Source organism: Dermacentor variabilis, chromosome 5, assembly GCF_050947875.1.
Source record: "Dermacentor variabilis isolate Ectoservices chromosome 5, ASM5094787v1, whole genome shotgun sequence".
Classification (NCBI taxonomy): Eukaryota; Metazoa; Arthropoda; class Arachnida; order Ixodida; family Ixodidae; genus Dermacentor; species Dermacentor variabilis.
In genome coordinates, this window is record NC_134572.1 from 68,446,166 (window position 1) to 68,466,316 (window position 20,151).

The 20,151-nt window shown below is 50.9% G+C and overlaps 2 protein-coding genes across 6 annotated transcripts in view; one reads left to right on the top strand and one right to left on the bottom strand.

Moving 5' to 3' along the window:
* The window catches only part of Atpalpha (sodium/potassium-transporting ATPase subunit alpha), a 158,842-nt gene that overhangs the window by 52,538 nt on the left and 86,153 nt on the right, over positions 1-20,151 (bottom strand). Inside the window, exon 1 of one of the 2 annotated variants that reach the window (XM_075692766.1) lies at positions 7,361-7,539. The exons of the other annotated variant lie outside the window; for it this stretch is intronic. Within the exon in view, the coding sequence (XP_075548881.1) occupies positions 7,361-7,366 (6 nt within the window). The 5' untranslated portion in view covers positions 7,367-7,539. Of the gene's footprint in view, positions 1-7,360; positions 7,540-20,151 lie in introns of those variants that run through there. 2 annotated transcript variants of the gene reach the window in all.
* LOC142582750 (uncharacterized) overlaps positions 7,537-20,151 on the top strand; it is a 140,407-nt gene continuing 127,792 nt past the window's right edge. For 2 of the 4 annotated variants that reach the window (XR_012828476.1, XM_075692767.1), the window contains exon 1: positions 7,989-8,445. The gene's annotated coding sequence lies outside the window, so the exon portion shown is untranslated. Of the gene's footprint in view, positions 8,446-20,151 lie in introns of all 4 variants that reach the window. The other 2 variants (XR_012828477.1, XM_075692768.1) reach the window with 2 other exon arrangements.

A 20,151-nucleotide genomic window follows, 5' to 3' on the forward strand; every position in this document is an offset into this window, starting at 1 on the left:
TGCTCAGTGGCTATGGTGTTGGGCTGCTGAGCACGAGGTCACGGGATCGAATCCCGGCCACGGCGGCCGCATTTCGATGGGGGCGAAATGCGAAAACACCCGTGTGCTTAGATTTAGGTGCACGTTAAAGAACCCCAGGTGGTCAAAATTTCCGGAGTCCTCCACTACGGCGTGCCTCATAATCAGATTGCGATTTTGGCACGTAAAACACCAAATATTATTATTTATTAAGAAAAGCGTAGTGCCGTGCACGACGGGCTTTGCGGCGACGATGGCTACGAGATGGAGCCACAGTAGCGCGCGTCGTCTGTATGGAAACAAAGCGCTGCATGAGCGGAGGTCTGCCTGCGGTGGCTCCTGTGGATCGCGCACACGAGTCACGGTTAGTGAGGCAGTCAGCCAATAAATCGCGAAATGAAAATGAAACATGTGCGCTCAAATTTCGCATTATGGAGTATCGTAATCGTCGGAATCTTTTTTAAAGCTAATTTGTGTTGCTTTTTCTTCTTCCAATGAAAGAATTTTGCAGGCTGCCACGTTTGCAAGGAGGAAGCCACCGAAAAAAAAGAAAGGAATCGCTTGCGAAACACCGACGCTTAACTGCGGCGACAGGGAGAGACATATACTCATTGTTCAAGAGTATACAGACGCCTGCTGGTAGGGGCGGGATGGGACCATAACCCTAATGAGGTGAGGCCGCCCATTCAGTCAGTGTCACCCCGAAGAAGTTCCCAACGCGAGACAGCGTTTGCCGGGCGCACGACGTCGAAAGCACTGATCCCCGAGCAGTACCGGGGCAAAGAAGACGAAACAACGCGGTAAGACAGCGACGGCCTCGGCAGCGGCGCGAACACTCGGCGCAGGGAGCTGTGTGCACTCCTCTTTAAACAGAGCAGCGGGTGCCTTCCAGAGCGAAAGTGTGCGGTCGACATCGCTGCCGCCCTGTCACCGCGTGTGGCAGAAGCAGCAGCGGTACAGCGAAGACCCATTGTGCATTATTCGCCCAGTGTGCACCGATCCATCAAAGCGCGGCAAGTAGCTGTCGTCGTCTTCGTCGTCGCCGGAGTCAAAGAGCGAGGAGGAGTTGGCGGAGGGGAGCCATCGTCGTATCTCTCAAGACGACCGAACAGCCACCTTGGGAGCCACGCCCGTATACATTGGTCGCAGTTTGAGAGCTCGCGTCGGTTTTGTCTGGCACCTGGGTGCGCTCTCTCTTGTATGGGCGATTTCATGACGTCTGCTAACGTGCGTAGGAGTGCATGGTTAAGCAGAGCAGCAGCCACGGCCCACAGCTGTGACGTTTAGTTACACGGTACACCTGACGGTAATCATGACAGTGACCGCGCTTCGTCGATCACTTGGACGCATCTTTCGGATTCAGGAATGGCGATGACCCCTGCGCCGATAACTAGCTATGAGCTCACACTTGGACAAAATGATTACGGACGTCTCTTGAAGTTCATTCAAATCAGGTTTTACTCTATGCCCTTAGTAACGATAATCGCAAACATAGATGCGGTCGTGCTTAGTAACTGAACAGCAGCAAGACGTAGCCAAAGCTTATATCTACCGCGTTTAGCGCGCTCTTAACTATATACATCGCGTGTTAGTCTCGACGTGCGGCCGCCGTCTTGAGCTTTCTATAATCGCAACGTGAGGTTAAAACGCACTTGTAAAGAAAACTGCTTGGGCCGCCTGAGCGACGACGTCAATGCTTAGGAAACAACCTTAATACGTACAACGCTCTGGTCGTCAAGCACAGGCGTAACTCCGACGCGCCTTCGAAATCGTCCGCAACCGGCACAGACCATAACTCGACAGCGGCGAAGCGAGTGTATGCGGGCGCAAAGCGAAAGCGCTGCCGACATCGAGTATGTACGAGAAACGAAGGAAGGAGACTGGCATGGAAGTCTGTAAAAGTTCAGAGGGAAAGGTAGAGGGAAAAGCAGGCAAGAACGTTTCCGCACTGTAATTAAGAACTCGGAGATGGGGATTAATCGAGCGACGTTAAAGAGCTCGCGTGAAGCGCGGCGTCAATGAACGCGAGAAAAAGGAGAAAAGGGGGAGAGGGGCGCGATTAAGGAAAATAGAGGCAGCTTAAGAAAGGAACAGGCATGGAGGGGAGAAACCACGTTATAAATGCAAGACAGCGAGAATCAGAAACGAAGAGGCAATTAAAGAGAGGTAGCTAGACAAAGTACTGAGCAAGAAAACAAAAGACGGCTACATTTTAAATAGTTTGTGACCTTTGTGTGACCTCTGCGCTGCCGCACAACCACGCCCTTGTGGGCCGGTGCACTGAAGGACAACGTACAGGAATGATAAGCCATAGAGGTTGCGCAAAAATCCCAAGGCGCCCCCCCCCCCTCCCATTGACGAGAATATGTAATTAGCTTCGGCGGTGTTTTTTCTTTTTTTCAGCTCGTACTTTGCCGTGCAGCTTGTACGCGCTCACCAGCGAGAAGTTTAAAGAAAGAAGCGCGGAGATAGGGTCAACGACGGTTACGCAACTCTTCTTCGTCTCGAGAGATACAAGGCTGACGCGAAATTTGGCAAGCGCGGAGTTCCCGGCTCCCTCCTGAGGGGTACAAGGTGAAATCCCAGTAGGCAACCTAGACGCGCTCGTTTCACCAGTACTCAATCTTGAAAGAACAACTGCGCCGTGAAACTAATCGACACACTTTCTCAAACAGATCCACTCTGTACGTATAAGCGGCCGGCACGCTGTGTTGATATTCTACAAGGTGGCTGGTGTAAAGTAGTATACGTGTACCTCAACTGAATAGGCCAAACCTGAATCTGTGCATTGCTTATGGTAACCGCATGGTCTGCCTCTGAACGGTTCTGGCGACAAGACTCGGACGTTAGAGCTGCAAAAATATAACTCCTTCATTGCTATCTTTATTGGCACATCAAATAGCGCACAACACGCTTTGTCAGTGCGGCCAAACACAACTAAGAGATCTCAACTGTTTTCCCCCTTACGCCAAAGAAGTGGAACGAATCGTGTTAGACCACGAATTCCCTTGCGATAAGAACCTCGATAAATTGAACTTGAAACAGTCACTGCTTCGATCGTACAGAATAATCGTTGTCTCGGGGATCGTTTTGAGCCATCAAATCGCTACGATTCCATTCCGAGACCACGAAGTTGGGACCATTTCCCACAGTAAAGACCAATCGAATATTTCAAACTTGCGCTAAATCTTTCGCCAGCCGCGCACTTAACAGTAACAGTGACGTCAGGGCACCGCCGGCAAAACGAGGTTACGAACAACATACCAGGCCAATGGCGTTTGTGCAACGACGCCGCACGCACGCACGTTATCGTCACACGACAGCAGCTTCTCGCGCGGAGACTCCGCGCAGGTAGCGCGCCTCTTAGCGGAAAGCACAATGGAAAAGTCCCTCGCAGCAGGTCGTGAGATTGACGCGCTAGACTCTGGCCTAGTTTTTATCGCCAGTCGCAATCTGGAAAGCAAAGGATGCTCGGGCTTCCGAAGCGAGCGACCACTTGAGAGCCACGCGAGTTGGGAGTGACGACTACACGGAGCAGCAGTGCTGCGCGCGGACGCGCGAGAGACGGAACGTCACGTGGTACGGTTTAGAGCGTTAAACTATGGGGCTTTACGTGCAAAAAACCCCGATTTGATTACGAGGCACGCAGTAGTAGGGGAGGGGGGGCGCCGGAACAATTTGGACCACCAGGTGACGTGTACCTAAATCTTAGTGCACCGGTATTTTCGCATTTAGCCCGCAGCGAAACGCGGCCGCCGTGGCCGGGATTTGATCCCGCAACCTCGTGCTTAGAAGCCCAACACCACAGCCACTATAAGCGATCACGGCGGGTGAACCGTATAGCGTTGACTGAGGACTTTGCACGCCTTCAAAAGCGTGGGTGACAGAAGAGTTGTCGTCGAAATGTTGTCGTCAATGAAGACGCGCACAGGATCCACCTATACATCAACGAAATTGATCGATCGATAATGCAGTCCCATAATCCACATTCAAAGAGACTCACTCTTGACTCCGCTCAGAAACAGGCAGAACTCGGCATATATGAGGATCGCCAAATAACGAGACTGCATGAGCTACGCCATAGATTGCGCGCTAAAGTGGACTCCTGTGCGTGCACAAGCTGCAGCGGGCACACTTGCCCTGGAGTGATCCTCAACGGCCGCGTTGCCCCTGCTGACGGGAGCCTGATGATCTGCGCGGATGCTGACGGCCCGCTGATAAAGCCGGACGCGATCAGGGACGCGACCTTGATGTGTGTTGAAGGTATCGGACGGTGCAGATTAAGATCACAATGATCTACAAAGTGCTTGATTAGTTCTTGCTCAACAACTGGCGGCAGTATATACCCTAGATCACGGGACTACCGAACTCGGCCGCTATCTTGTATACGCATTCGAAAAGCCGACGTTCGGTTTCGCCTCAAGCGATTGGCCTAGGTTGACCTAGGCCGTGATGTCTGCGTGGCCTGGACAATCGCATGAGGCGAAACCAAACGTCAGCTTTTCGAAAGCGTACAAGATAACGTACCAGGACTCCGAATGTCGTCGCAGCTCTGCTTGAAGGTCGCTTTGTTTGAAGGTGTGTTGACACTTTTTTATTTTTTAATATTTTTATTTTCTTTTCAAAGTGGGCAACGAACAACGTTGTCGCTGCGGAGAGGTTTGAATAACCGAGCTGCTGTTTCGCGCTTGCGATTCCTAGCAGGCCGTCCCAATGCTTACTATACATATGCTTCACCGCTTTTCGTATTTGGCAACTGGTGCCCGTCATGACACGGTCACTGTGATCCTGGAATCAAAGCCACAGCCACGTTACGAAATTATCCAACACGAATTCGCCGAGCCAGACGCGGGGCGCCTATAAGCGACAGCCTGTAACCGTGGAACACAGCGAACCAGTATTTCTGCGCAAATGAAAAAATGATAAACCAGACTGCGTGCGTCAGGCACATAAGTCGACAAACGGAAAACCCCCGCCCACGAGTCACTGAGCGAGCCCATCTAACCAAGTATATAAGCAACGACACGCGCGCCTTTTGCACAGCGGCTGGAAAGTTCCTCGCAAGTGCTTTTTTTTTTCCGGAATTCATCCGGCAAGCGCATAGCAATAGTTGAAAGTCGTTATGCTTCAAGCAGGAAGCAAAGCGAGGGGACCGGTATGTACGGGCGGACGATCAAGATAACCGCAGAAGCGCTCTCGCTGTGACGACAGACTCGAACGAACAATTGCCATTATCGGGAACTCGCAGCTGCTGGGCCTGTACACACACAGAGTTGCCCGTAGGATAAACAGCTGCGCTCAAAAGCTATTAGGGAGTAACGCTGCTGAATGACAGATCGAGGGTATACCTATCCATGGCTCAAAAAGGTTTGAACAGCACGCGAGGCACCAGAAATAGTAATAATAATAAAGAAAACTTCCTCGGAGCCCGAGCCATAGGTTCCACCTGAGGTTCCACAATACGCATGGCTATCGCGGAAGCCGTCCCGAATCATTGTATTGCAGAATCACTGACTTATTAAAAAATTAAATTAAATTATGGGGTTTTACGTGCCAAAACCACTTTCTGATTATGAGGCACGCCGCAGTGGAGGACTCCGGAAATTTTGACCACCTGGGGTTCTTTAACGTGCACCTAAATCTAAGTACACGGGTGTTTTCCCATTTCGCCCCCATCGAAATGCGGCCGCCGTGGCCGGGATTTCACTGACTTATAGTGGAGGTCGAAAACTTATTCCGTTTCGCCCCACAATCCGAATACCGACACAGCATGCTCTGAATCGAACCCGCATAACCGCGACCAACGCTCTGAATGCCAACTTGAGGTGTTCAATGACTTCCCTGTGGCAACTTGCGACAAGCGCGACGAGAGGGAGACGAGGATCAAGCACTGACTGTCACCTGCTAACATTAGTTAGAAAAAGAGAAAGGTTACGTTGATAGGGAATGCGCCCTTTGGTACATGCCCCCGTCTACTGCGCTGCAAGCTCTTCAAGAAAAAATAGATAAACTACCTGCCATCCTGACATGCAGCTTGTTTTACTTGTGTCCCTTACGGATATTCAAAACACTGGACAACTATACGCTTCCTTATTTATAACCCTGCTACCATAAAGCGAGGTAAATGTCACAAGGGACAAAAGTACGTGCCCCCTCTGAAGGTCACCGTCTGTCCCGGTTCAGGCCCACGCCCACCGACCAAAGCTATATGGGCATATTATACTAGTGGAGAGGTGCATGAGCTGTATCGTTAACCGCTGCAGGATATATGGAGATTCTGGCGTTATCTCTTAATTTTATATGTAGGAAATGTCACGCACACAATATGTAGGTGGCGATTCGCAGCGTTTCCGGGCGCTATTGTTTGCTAGGCTGCAGTACATCACACGTGCATCGTCCTTCCTAGAAACCCCATATTTAAACACACACACACACACACACACACACACACACACACACACACACACACACACACACACACACACACACACACACACACACACACACACACACACACACACACACACACACACACACACACAAAAAACTGCTGTTCTCGCAAGCATCCGGCGTGCTGCCGTTCGAAAAGAAAAAAAAAGAAAAACTGAAAGGGCGTTTTAAGCAATGGCACACTTTCTTCGCAGTTTTAAAGCACGGTACACCCGGCAACTTACACCAGACGAACGGTAAGCACTGCGAAAGTAATTAGGAAAACTACGCGCACCATACTGCAGGAACACGCGTCAAGAAATTTGTATTAAATAAACGAAAGTGCTTGACAATGCGATAGTTAGAAATGGCCTCTTGATCCAGTTAGAAATGACCTCGCGGTCGAAGCCCACACAGTGTGCCTAAACATCGACACCTTTTAAGGTGCAACAAACGGTTCCTATTGCCAACGATGCTCCGAAACGATGCTGGTATACTTTCCTGCTGTGACCGCGGGTGACTGATCGAAAGTAGCCCGCACAGAGTAAAAGAGGGTGCAGTGGTTCTCCGGCACAAGAGAAAAGACGTACAACCGTTAGCGACAAGAAAGCACTGCTTCACGAGGTGGCACGGAAATCATCGAAGATGGACTATCTGGCAATCCTCACATGCTCTGACAGCAGCTATAGCTACGCGGCTTTCCAACATGATGCGGTACTTGAAGGCAGCAGGACTCTTTCCAACCTTAACGCACCCTCCGTGGTCTAAGAAAAGAAAGGGGGGGGGGGGGCAGACAACACTTGTTCCGGACTGGATTCGCCTTGGACGTTACAAATCACCGCCAAAAGGCAGCGGTCGCTGGAGGAGGAGAAACAAGCCTCTGATCGGGGGGCAGACAGAGAGACAGACTCACCACCATGACGAATTCTCTTCGGGGACGTGGCCCAAGGCAAAGACGAGAGTTCGTTCAGCTACTCGTGAGACCTCAGCGCGGGGGCTCGCTACTGGATGCGAAGCGCTGGCTGGAGGGGCCTGGACGTTACTTATCCGGCGCCGCTCGCCGCACTTCTGCAGGCCGGCTAGCGCGGTGCAGCACAGGTCGCTTGGGACGCACCGCGGGCGACCGAACTGCAGCGCTACCTCAGTGCGCGCAGACGCAGGAGCAGCGTGCGTACCGCTACGCCGCTCGTACAATCAACGCGCTCCTCGCCCAACGCCGGCTGCTGCGCAAGACGTCACAAACGCACACCCACACGGACGCGCACAAACAGGCGCGCGCAGCGGGAGACTCGACACAGAGCCAATGCAAAAGGCTGTACGCACGCACGAACACCATGCACGAAACGAAGTCGGTAGGCGCGCGCACACAGACGCACAGACGCAAGCGAAGGAACGAACGCGCGGACCAAGTCGAGGGCCCCCGACTTCTTCGCAGCGGGGCGGATGAATTTTTCCTCTCGACAAGTACCGTTACAGCCTACGTCTGAGGAAGCCTTTGGGGGAGGGTTGTGGGAGGGAAGGGGGGACGTGTTAACTGCCACCTTGTTTGCACCGAGCCCGCTTCACCCTCTTGTTTCTCTTTTTCCTTCTCGCGCTTTCAAGTCCTCGTGCACCGGACAACTTTCTCTTACGGCAAGGCCACCCCGAAAACACGCACTTCCACTCGGCCAACCGAATGCCCCCACCGCGATTGGGGCCCCGACACGAAGAAACCGCCGTACAGGCAGAGACCGCTCGCGAGCTCGACGCCGGACGCCGGCGAGATAGCGGGCCGCCTTCCCGGCCACCGTGTTCCGGCCCCAACCTTTCCTCGTCGCTTTGCACGCGTCCGTTATCGAAAGCTGCAGCCGCGGGTCGTTCTCCCACCGGCGGCGGCAACGCCATCGCGGGATGCGGGACACGGAGGCTCGCCGGTCACAGCCAGGAGACGACAAGGACGATGGTTAGCCGCCGAGGCAAAGAGGAGTAGCCGCCGAGAGGCGACCAGACCAGCGCACGGTAAGCGAGACGTCTACTCTGCCTTCATAGCAGTACGTCGAGGCGCAAAAGTGCGGTGGAACAGTGCGACTATACTGACTTACGAGACGACCAAAAGGCGACGAGCAGTTCCCTAGCCCCAGTGCTTGCTTTCCTAACACAACAGAAACCGGAGTGCCCCACTACGGGGCGCCTCATAATCAGATCGTGATTTTGGCAAGTAAAACCTCATAAATTAAGAGCGCACTATATTCTTCGAAGCATTTGTAGTCTAAAGATGTACTCGGCGACGGCTGAAATTGACGCGCGCTTAAGTGGTGCCGCGCGGAGCTATGGCAGAAAGACTATAGCGCGTATGCTTGCCTTTTCCTCCCGCCGGTACTTTAGACGAATGTCAAGGGAGGGCCGGAGTGTCGTAAACCAACCGCGCCACGTATCACCAGCTGCATGAGCGAGCGCCGGATAGTACGATCACACAACAGCTGGCTGAAACGGTCATATTTCAACGGCGCCTATTACGACATACTCGGTATATGACCCCATGTTCCGTACCACACAACCTTCTGTAGCCGCAAGAGGTCACACCCCCTCTCGTCATTCAGGGAGCGCTTCCCTAGGTATTTAACGAGCACTACGCTCGCAGAGTGACATATGTATCTCAAGTGCGAGGTAAAGGTCATTCGTGTTACGACATTGAGACGCCTCGGGGGGAAAAAAAAGAAGAAAATAAAGAAACTGCCGTGACAATCACACAATGCCGCTACAGTATCCAGGTCGTTTCGTGCGTTTCTCTTTGCGCGAGATAGTGGCACTGGCGCACCTTAATTGTCCCGTCTTAATTTAGAAAATGACGTTATCAAACAAGCTTCATTAGCCATCTACACCGCGACATGTTCAGTGGTATTCAACTTCCTCGGTCGTCTAAGTTTCGAGCATTATTGAGCAACTGTTACGCTGCTAAATCTCAAACACAAATTGTGTACATGTAAGAATGAAGCGACACAAACCATTGTAAGTTCTTGCAGAATTTTAATGATGTATCGCCAATTATAGGCCAGCGTCGAGGTCTGTTACTTGATACACTCGGTCACGGACCTGACAGTGTACTTTCACAACGTCATATAGCGTTTGCCCATATACTTGACCGGCTTCTTAACGCTTATCATCTTCAATAGCATTTTATCATAACACCGATGGTTCCCCTTTCACACCCAGCCAACGGATATTGTCTGTACTTGCCGCTACAGTGCTAGTCTCTTCTCGCTAGAAAAGACCAAAGCCTTCTCTTCAGAACGGTAGCTACACGGTGCTCGCAACTAAATCCACCCGCAGAAAATGCACAACATCTGTCTTTCCTTGTCACTCCACGTATCCCACAATCTAAGCTATATCAAAGCTTAGCATTCTGGTAAGCCGGGTATGGAGAAAAAGCGTTAGCCATAAAAGATGACCGACATATAGGCGTGCGAACATGTGCGAATGCTCTCACAACGAGTTTCCGAAAAATGTACCGAGCATTGGAAAACAAAAGCCTAATGGGCGTAAACTGCGAAAAAAAAAAAAAACAGTGTTTCGCTATTCACTGTTTCCATGGCTGCACCGAACGAGCAACCATTCACTGCCACAGCAGCGAAAAAAACTACTGCGCCGGGTTCGGCCATCATATGTCGAGAAGACTGCGCAAGGTCGAAGCCGGAAAGGTCACAGGGCCGTGCCAGCCCTTAACTGCGGCGTGCATCCAGGTCAGCGGTCAATTTTGCGCAGCGCTCGTTCCCATCTAACCTCACCCACCTCTCATCAACTACATAACGAGGGGGCGTACAGTGAATGCCAACGCTTCGTCGCCAACCTGCTCTCTGCAGAAATTATAACGGTTTGAAACGAAGGAGAACTCCAAATGCGCCTGAGAGAAGTGCACGCTTACATGTCACAGAAACGAGAGGGCAGGTTCGCGACACAAATTACAAGTACCGAGCCGGAAAGGGGGAAGGGGGGAGGGGCGGCCGGACTTAAAGGCCGAGTAGAAGGAAACACGTGGCAGGACATCGACTATATTACCCTCCTCAGATTCAAAGACAGCCCAAGGTCATAATCGCTTTCCAACTCAGTCCTGACGTTACGAACACGAAAAGCCTTTTTGTAAAAACACAACGGCTAGATGGTGAATGCAACACCTTCATACACGCGGAGGAAGTAACCGTCTCATGCTCATTGCCATAAAAACCGTTCTTCCGGGCCTAAGCACAGATGCATAGGTGCAACACCATCGCGCGATATACAAGTCGGCATGTAGAGGATGCACCCTACATTTTCGCGTCCACTCGCGGTATTTCGAACGAATCTCCATGGTGATTTTCATGGTCCGTGTTGACCCGACGGTCTAAATCAAATTGGTGTCAATTTTCAAGAAAGCCGATGGCAGAAGAATATGCCTAACCACTTTCAAGCACTTCTACAGGCATTTCATTTTATACCCAGGATGTACATCTAACGTCATCGCTTTCCACGTTAATCTTCAAAATAACTATTGCAGGCAATGTACGTTATAATGCGGAACCAGGCTATAACGTAGCCAATGATGCCGAAAATGCGCGCCAGACGGAGCAAGTTGGCAGCCAGGACTAGACGCCCAAAGAGGGTTCATCAACCTGCCCCCTTTTTATTCCCCTACCACAAAACGTTCTTTTTCTATTTCCGCAACCAAGCTTGTCTAGCCATGCAAACCAACACAACCAAGCGCGCCTGGTTTACGTTTGCTTGGGTAACCCCGCGCACGCAGGCGGACCAGACACACCGCGGGGGTCACTTTGAAGGAACATGCATGACGACTGGAAGCTAGACGATGACGAGAGCATACGGTGCCACGAGTTATTCATTGCCCTACTTTTTTTTCGTCCCGTCCCTCTCACCCAGTCGGCAAAAGCAGTTTCAAAAGTGGGTGAATAGAAGCGCGCGTCGAGCAACGAAACAAGTCGCAAGCAGCGTCCCGCGGGAAGTGGAGGGTTGGTGTGCAAGAGTGGGGAGAAGAAGGGGTTGGAGGGCGGCGGGAGTGTAGCAAAGAAGGTGCTTACGTCATACACCACGCTGGGTACCAAAGGGAACACACACACACACACTAACGCCGCGACTGGGTGGGTTTTCCCGGCCAAAACGCACTACACACAGTCTGGTGAGCTCAGAAAAGAAGGAGAAGAAGCGACGGCAGAGAGGGGGGGTCCCACAGAGCGCGACCCGCAAGGACAGCCAAAGCGTTCTAAACTTAGGCCCAGACTGGCCCCACGATAGAAACTCGGCTCCGTTATTTCGAGCGCCTCCGCCACAACCGAAAAGCGCGCGAGCGTCCTCAACGTCGAGCTAGAACGCGCGCGGTAGCTCGGTTGCAGCGGCTTGGGCCACTGCGTGCAACTTGGCCCGCTGGGCGGCGTGTATGCGTGCGACTTGCAAATACAGCTACAGAGGGTGTATATCGCGCTTCCCGCAGATGTCGCCTCTTAACAACGACTTTATCTTGCTCACATTACGAGTACAATGCAGGGAACGTCGGAACGGCCTGCTTGAGTCATATACCGAACGGCGTATCCACAGGTTGATCGATGCGAAACGAACACGGACGCCGTCGCGCTATAAATGATTAAACTGCGACGCGGACAGCTAGTTCGCAGCCGCCCCAAAAAGCCGAGTGTTACTTGTCACACGCGGAAACTTTCGCAAGGACTCCTACGAACTTACGAACTTGATGCTTACGAAGGCACGTGGGCGTTTTAATCGCAAGTACACGCTTCACGGTTAAGAAGTTTCCGAATGAGAAGAATGCAAACTACTGAGTATTTCCTTCACTTTAAACTATAAGACTGATCAGAGGAGCCCGTTTTTGATGTTAGCAATGCCCTTAAGATACCAAGATATTTGAGGAACTAAGGAACCGAACAATGCAGGTGCACAGCTAGCTTGCGGCGTACGATTGCTAACACCTAAGGCTGGAAGATGGAGGAGTGAGAGGGGGGGGGACGTATCGCATAACGGCTAGCCTTCAGCGCATGCCGACGGCTACGGCAAGAGAATAACAAAAGAAACACGACACGAAGGCACAATCATTCTACGAATGGGAAATCACCCGCTCTTCCAGAAGACCGCAGACGCTTACATCTGAGAAGAAATTACGAACAGAAGTAGAGAAAACCGGCTTCATTCACAACGCTTCGAGCGGCTGCGGGCGACGAAGCCGGATCTGCCGCTGACAAGCTCGAAAAGTGCCGGCCGTTGCGAGGACAGGGCCCCTGAAGAGCAGCCCGAGGCACAGCATGGTTAACCTCAACACGGACCGAGCGAGGCCCGTCGTAAACAGACGAGATGCCGCGTCAGCAGCAGCAGCAGGTTTTTAATTCCAACACGCGCGCATGCAGTCCAGACAGAGAAATGAGTGGGCGCCATGGCGGGAACAGGCGGCGTTGACGGACGGCTCGTTCTCACGCTATTCTACTAGCGCGCTCTGGTGAAGGCTTTCCTTTTCCTTTTCTTTTGGCGTCTAGTAGACATCGTCGACCATTCGCGTGCAGGTCTATGGGCGCGTTCGCGTAGGTGCCGACAATGCGAGGAGGAAACGGATCTCGAATTTCACTACTATCATCGGCGGCACTGCATGCATGCGTGGTCGGGATCAGCCCAGCGAAGCACGAATGCTCGCTGTCAGCACCGTCGCTTCAGGAGAAAGATTTGTGGACGGCAAGCGGAAATGGAGCGTCTGAAGAGCTTGCGTAGAATCGAGAGGAAGCGCGACGCGATGCTGACATGTTGATTTTTCTTGTCGCACAAGGACCAAGTATGACCGAAGCGCGACGCGATTGTGGTACACGTTCACGAATGTACTCCCCTTGGAAAAAAGTATACGGACTCCGCGACAAAGCCCATTTTCTACTCCGCCTATGAATGCAACATGAAAGTGAGGACTGCTGCTCCAGCTTGGCATTGCGAACTTAAACAATGCACTCGCCAATGACAGTTTGCGAGTCTGAATTACGAACAGTACATGTATTGAAGAAGGGCTCTTAGCTGGGCTTGTTATATATGTATGCTAGCCTGCGGTCCGCATACCTCTGCTCAAGTGTGAATATCGTTAAAGCGAAATACACAGGGCGCGCGTTCAAGCCCTTCCTGGCTGAAGCAGAACGATGTGTAACACTTGAAGAAATGTCCAAGCGAACTTGTATAATTCGCGCACGATAAGCAGAAGACTCCAGTACAGGGCATGTTAGAGCAAGTTCTCCTCGCCGCCGCTCTCAGCTCCTGACAAACTTAAAAGGTTGAAATCACCCCCAAACACACTAGTTTCAATACTTGCGGTGAATGCTACCCTACTTACGGCTCCCTTCGTCACCGCTCTAAAAGCAAATGTGGAAAAGCCCCGCAAGGTAACGGCATCAGGAATACGCGAATGTTATACATAATTATAAGCGAATATGTGAAGCACCTGGCAGTAACGAAAACGCCTCGCCCAGAAGAGTAGCCTCAAAGATTAAGAACAAGATAGCTGGAGTCATCTTCCATTATAGGCTCAAGATTCAGCTCAAAGGACACGGAACAAACCGGTTCAGTACGCCCTTTATAATTTTTTTTTTCTTGCCCTGACTCGAAGCTATATACGAGAAAGTTCGCTGCAGGGTTAAGGCTGGTTTTTCTCCCAACGTACACGTTGCATAAAACAATAGTACGGCTGGGTAACGGAGGTAAAGGGAGGAGAACGACAGAAGGTGCGCCCGCGGCGTCCGCCCGAAAGCTTACACGGAACCTGAAAACCGGCCGATCAAAAAGTACACGCATTGCGACGAGAATGTTTAATTAGGCTCCGGCAACCGCTACTCTTACACGGGGCAGTATGGGACTCGAGGAAGGGCAAGCTGTATCGTCAGCGTGCACATCGGAAACCTTCCGAAGGGCCAAAATTAAATTGTGGAGCTCTACGTGCGAAAAACAAGATATGATATTACGAGGCACACCGTAGCGGGTGACTCCGAATTAATTTTTTTGGCCACATGAGGTTCTTCCTTCCGAAGAGCCTTTCTCACTGCGTTTTCTCATCCGGGATTCCAACGCCGATGGACACCCAAGTACGGAGGTAAAGTGCGGTTTACGGCTGATGGGACAACGCGAGCGCATAGAGAGAACGCGCGATGTTTTCACGCTGGCGAGGGTACAGACACCTGGCTTTGCGGCAGACGACTTGGGGTTGGCCCCTTTTTAAACGCATCTGTGCCGTGACTGCGTTGACGTAACTTCAGCCGGAACTATAGGAGCTGCAGTGCCAGCAAAGTGAGAACGGCGAACTGGATTGTTCCCTTTAACAGTGGACCACACAGTCGCAAACGATGCGACAAAACGTTGCTCGATGCGGCCCGATTGCATCTGCCACAGCCATCCAGCAGCAACGGCGCGAGCGGATTTTAAAGGCGAGCAGGTAAAAGAAAAAAAAACGAAAAAAATGCAGCACATGGGGGGCAATGCCTGCAACTGAACACAGCGAGAAAGGAAGAAAGGAAGAGATAAAGAATTACTGGAATGATCCGCGTATAACGAGGCAGTCGCATGGGTAAGGCAGGTGTGTCGCTTGACGCAATGGATGCTGAGAGCAACGCCTCGGTAATCAGGCTTTCGTTAGTGCGGGGATCGGGTTTCAGCCACTGCCACGAAAATCCACACGCGAACACACGCGCACACACGCGCACGCACGGTTACGCACGTACTAACGTCTGCCGATGAAATCCGAATGGGAGGCTTCAAACAGACCAGTAAAAGAAAACTACCCGGGGGACACTTTTCTGAGACGAGGGGGATCATGGGTTAAACACTGTGCCGTACACGCACGACTAATGTAACACGCAGGCACACACGTGCACATAACATACGCGCATACGCCGATTCGTACGCGCAACTGCAACGCCTGTCACTGCGCCACCTCGGTTGATTACTGGTTTATCAAGCGCAATGCATGTGCAGAACGTCCACGAAGAGGCTCCACAACCGCTGCAGGTACGGCAATCTTTTTTCATCGCAAACGATAACAAGCGCTCGTACGTGCGCCGTTTCCTATTAAGGCGAGTATAGGCGCTCTTCAGCGCAACACGATTAAAAGAAGGAGACGAAACCCAAGAAACGAGGGCCGCAAATGTGCAGGTGTGCGGAACGCAAGAGGAAAAAGGCTGACCGTCGTCCGCCAGCCACACACACGCTTGCGCACGCTCAAGGTCGGCGCAGTGCGGACGTGCCGATCTCGCCGGGTTTTCGAGACACGCGATCCAGCACCTCATTGTGATGCTAAGCAGCGGAACGAGCATGCACGCCCGTTCGAATTTGAATACGTGAGACGGCACGCTTCCGCAAAAAGTAATCGCGGCCCCCCCTCCCCCCCTTTTTTTTAAACATAAGTAGAAGGTGCTTCCTGCAGAGGCAAATCAATCTAAGGATAGAACGGGAGCAATGAAAGACGATAGAAGCTCCGTGAAAGCAGCAAGCGCTTTTTTTTTTAAAGCTATAATTGACGAGATAAGGATCAGATAAGCAAGTTATTTTTCTCCTCCGTCTGTTTCACATTGTTTGCGTCAAGTGAACATCAAACCGAATTTGAAAACGTTTCGAAGCAAAGTAAGAGAGACAGTGTTTTCTATTTCCCTTCTTTCTTATTTTTTTACTATAGAGAGTTTTAGTATAGCGTAAAGCAGCAAACGCAAAGAGTTAGCGTTAGCGTTAGCGTTGCGTGCACCATACTGCGCATGCGCTATACGTAAACGCTGCTGGAGCTGTTACGTACGTACGCTATTTTCGAGATTTAGCGGTGAACGCTAACGCACGCAAGGGGAGCCTTACGTACGGCAAGATGGCGGCGCCAGTCGAAGTGAGAGCAGCCCGCTTCGGATCTATCGAGTCGTCTGCCTGCACTGCTAGGCTCATTCGTTCCCCACTAATGCTCGTGTTTGCTTTAGATTTGTGTGATGATGCTTCGACAGTGGCGCACAGGTGACAAATGGGCGTTGTTTACGCTATACGTTCTCGATTAGCGGCGCAGTAGGCTTAACGAGAGGGTTTGCTCATAGAGTTAGTAGAACAACTCTATGGGTTTGCTAAATGTGTTTGCTGTATCCGCCTCGAGATGGCGCCCAAGTGTGTTTCGCTCGTTCGCTTGGCGTAAAGCCGCATGTCAAGCCGATGCATGTCACGTTTTCCGTGGCAAAATACAGTAGTGCGGTCGGTGCTGTGGTCACAATGCGTGTGCGTTTTATCCACGACGACGATATGAACCTCCTGACGGAGATTTTCGCCTTGAACCCATTCGGGCGGACGTCAAGATGGGCGCCCGTTGCAAAAAAGTTGAAAGAAGTGGGAAATCCGCTTTCTGGAAGCGAAACTGCCGGCGAAACGTCCCCTCCGGAATAGCTTCGATGTTGAGTGGATCTTGAGGACACGTAGAACCTGCGCGGTCGCTCTCGTTCCCGAAGCATGAGGGCGTCTATGTCATCCCAACTTAAAAAGGACACGTAATATGGGTCCCACAGAACACTCGATCGCGGCATGCCAAGAATAATCGGTGTGTTTCGCGACTCTCGACAAAACAACACTCCAACCAAACACCTACATGCGTAATTAACGCAGCGACTGTAGCTTTCGATAAGCTTGACTTAGGGACACACTTGCGGATTCGGCATTGGATAAGCTCGACATTTCGTGTGGATTTGGCTTTCCAGTACTTTGTGTTTTTACATCTAGATGGCGCTGTATTTGCTTGCGTTAACGTTAGCGCTTTTCTTCGTTCCGCTATTCTAAAACACTACTTTGTGCCGCACAGTGCAGCCTTTCTTTGCGTTAGCGTTGCGACGCACGCTAACGCTAACGCAAGCGTTTTACGCTATACTAAAACTCTCTTATGTTGCCGCTATTTTAGCAAGCCGAATGAAGAAAAAGTTGGTAAATCCGCGTGCTCAGCAAGTTTCGTAACTTTCAGACATATATACTGTACTGAGAATAATACCACGAACACGTTTATCGCTTGACAGCAGCCTCAACTTCGCACCCAACTATTTTCCCTTGCAACTCCAGGAAATCAACCAACAGTGAAAATTGAGGGCCTGTGTTCTTATACCAGACGATCGAGATAAGGCCCTCAATATATTCAGAAATTTGCGCTTCGAGCGCATATTTATATATTGTCGATAATATCGTCATCGGCTGAACAGTGAACGGTGGAGCCACTTCATCTGACCACGGACAGGCCAGTAAAAGAAAAAAAAAAGAACCTGTACGGCTGGCAACACAAGCTCTACGAATGAAATAGCGCTGCTACGTGGATACTGCCCACTGCTGTCCAACAGAGAAGCGTAGTGTTCAGAAAGCGCGCTGCTTTTGCGCTATCTGTTGAGTCACACTTTATCTGGGTCAAAAAGCTGACCCCGACCGCAAGCGGCATAAGTACCGCCCGAGTCCTTCAATGCTTTTAAGCATTGAAGGACTCTGGTACCGCCAATAGTAAAATGCCAAACGAACTTGTTGCGAAACTTAAATGGACAGTCGTGTTCCGCGCAACAGACCTCAATCCGCGTCCCGGCATTTGCAGACATCCACGATCGCCTTGCTGTTAGGACGCACACACACAACAGCTAAGGTTAATTTATGCATGGTAACACGAAGGGAAAGAAATGTCTACAAAGAACGGGGTCGCCCGTAGAGAGAGACGAACTAATGAGCGAAGTGAAGGCTGAAAGAAGGCAACCTCATTGACGGGAACGAAGTACAAGTAGCTAAAAATACAGAAAGAAATAGAAAGGAAAGCCTAGCCGACGGCGACAGAGGAAGAAAGCCGAGGCGGCAGCACCCAACCTTGACGATCATAGCCACACAAACAGCGTAGAGGGGAGGTAGGCCTAACTAACCGCGCTTCTCCGAAACGACGCCCAGGCGAAGCGGGCAAACAAGTTTTCAGATTGCTTTTTTTTTTGTTTGTTTTCCTATCCAACGATGCAAGACGTTACCGACGCGCCATTCGCTTTTGCCACGAAACAAGCCGCAACAACTGGCCGCACAAAGAGTGGACGTCGCCGTGTGTTCCTATCGCAAGGAGAAAGCTAGGGCAGACCCTTCAACCTCGCCCTTCAATATTACCACACAGGCGCGCAAGGTGCTTCTTCGCGGGCGCATCGGCATCAGCAGCTATATATATTCTCCTGAAACCTGAGAACAGATCAACGAGATAATCGCCTTTCGAGTATAGGTCATTGTTAGTGACTAGCACTTTCACGAAAAAAAAAAAGAACCTAAATCACTGTTAAATGCCAGATGAAACATCTCCATGTACGTTGACAAAGTAAGCATCTACTCAAGTTTGATATGGTAAATATTGCTTTCCCTTACTAAATAAAATCATTGTCGATTTTCTAAAACGGCCGATGGCAATAGGATTAAACAACTTCTATACTGTACAGCATGCATTTTACATGGTATCCGCGGAATGATGTTACGCAATCGCTTCACAGTTACTCTTGAGAAGTGTTGAAGGCAATGAGCAATACAGTGCACAAGAAGTCATAGGAGGATATAGGAACGTCGCGCATCGACCAGAGGCCAATGGAGGTCGCTGATCGATCGACTACGCTTCGGTAAGTAGTACGACGCGCGTCTGCAACACCACGCGATCTGAGAAGGTGGGGTGGGAGAGCCCAGGGAAGCAAATTGTGTGCGTGCGTGCGTGTCTATGTGTGTGCGTGTCTTGTGTGCGTGCTTGTGTGTGTGCTTGTGTGTGTGCTTGTGTGCGTGCTTGTATGTGTGTGTGTGCATGACAAACGGAAAGCTGAAGAGATAAGTCTCGCGTTGTGACTCTCAGGCGATGTCACCTCAAAAGCACCGCACGGGGAAGGGGAATGGAGAGAGAGGGCGGGGAGAGAGAGCGGATGGGCAACGGAGGAAGTAGGCGGCTGGTAAAAATAAATAGTAGAGCACCGTATGGCGGGGCTCAAAGCGGCGCTCATAAGGTTTTTTGTAGCACAGAAATCACGTAGTGCCGAAAGTGCACGGATGTCATGCAAGCATCCCATTTCGGTATTAGCACCTCAATGTATCGAGGATTCTTCGAGCTCTTGGCGGCCATACGTCTTCGTTAGTCGGAAAGTTGGACAAAACGTGCTTTGTTGGCTTCTTGTGATATGATTAATAAAATTCGGGCCCCTCGGTTCTCTATTCTCATTATTCACCGTAGCAGTAATTTCAAAAAGGCGTTTACACTGAACGCCAGCAAGCATGCCGCCGCAGCACAAACAGTGAAGTGTTAGAAGTTTCGAAGCCACTCTTCTCGCCAGCATCCAGCGTTAAAGAACAGGCTTGTTGCGACGGCCACAATTGCACGTGCTATCGTGCTCAGTATGAGCTACGACACGTGACCGATTTGCCACGCGTTTTTGCCTAGTAGCTCAGACTGAGCGCGATAGTACTTAGGAGGAGAGCGCTGAAGAAAACTGTAAAATTCAGATTAGGAATGCTCAAAAACCTTCGTTGCTGCAACAGCATACGATAGTAAATATGTCACCAAGCCATGCAGAGAGCGAGAAAACAAGCATCCGTCCAGCTGACTCGCGTCGCGAAGGAGAAAAGATGTAGCAGAAAAATAAAAATTAAAAAATAAATCTAATTCAAAGCTAACAAAACAGGACCTCGAGTTCTAAGTGCGCTACAAATTAAAGCTACTGCAGTGTG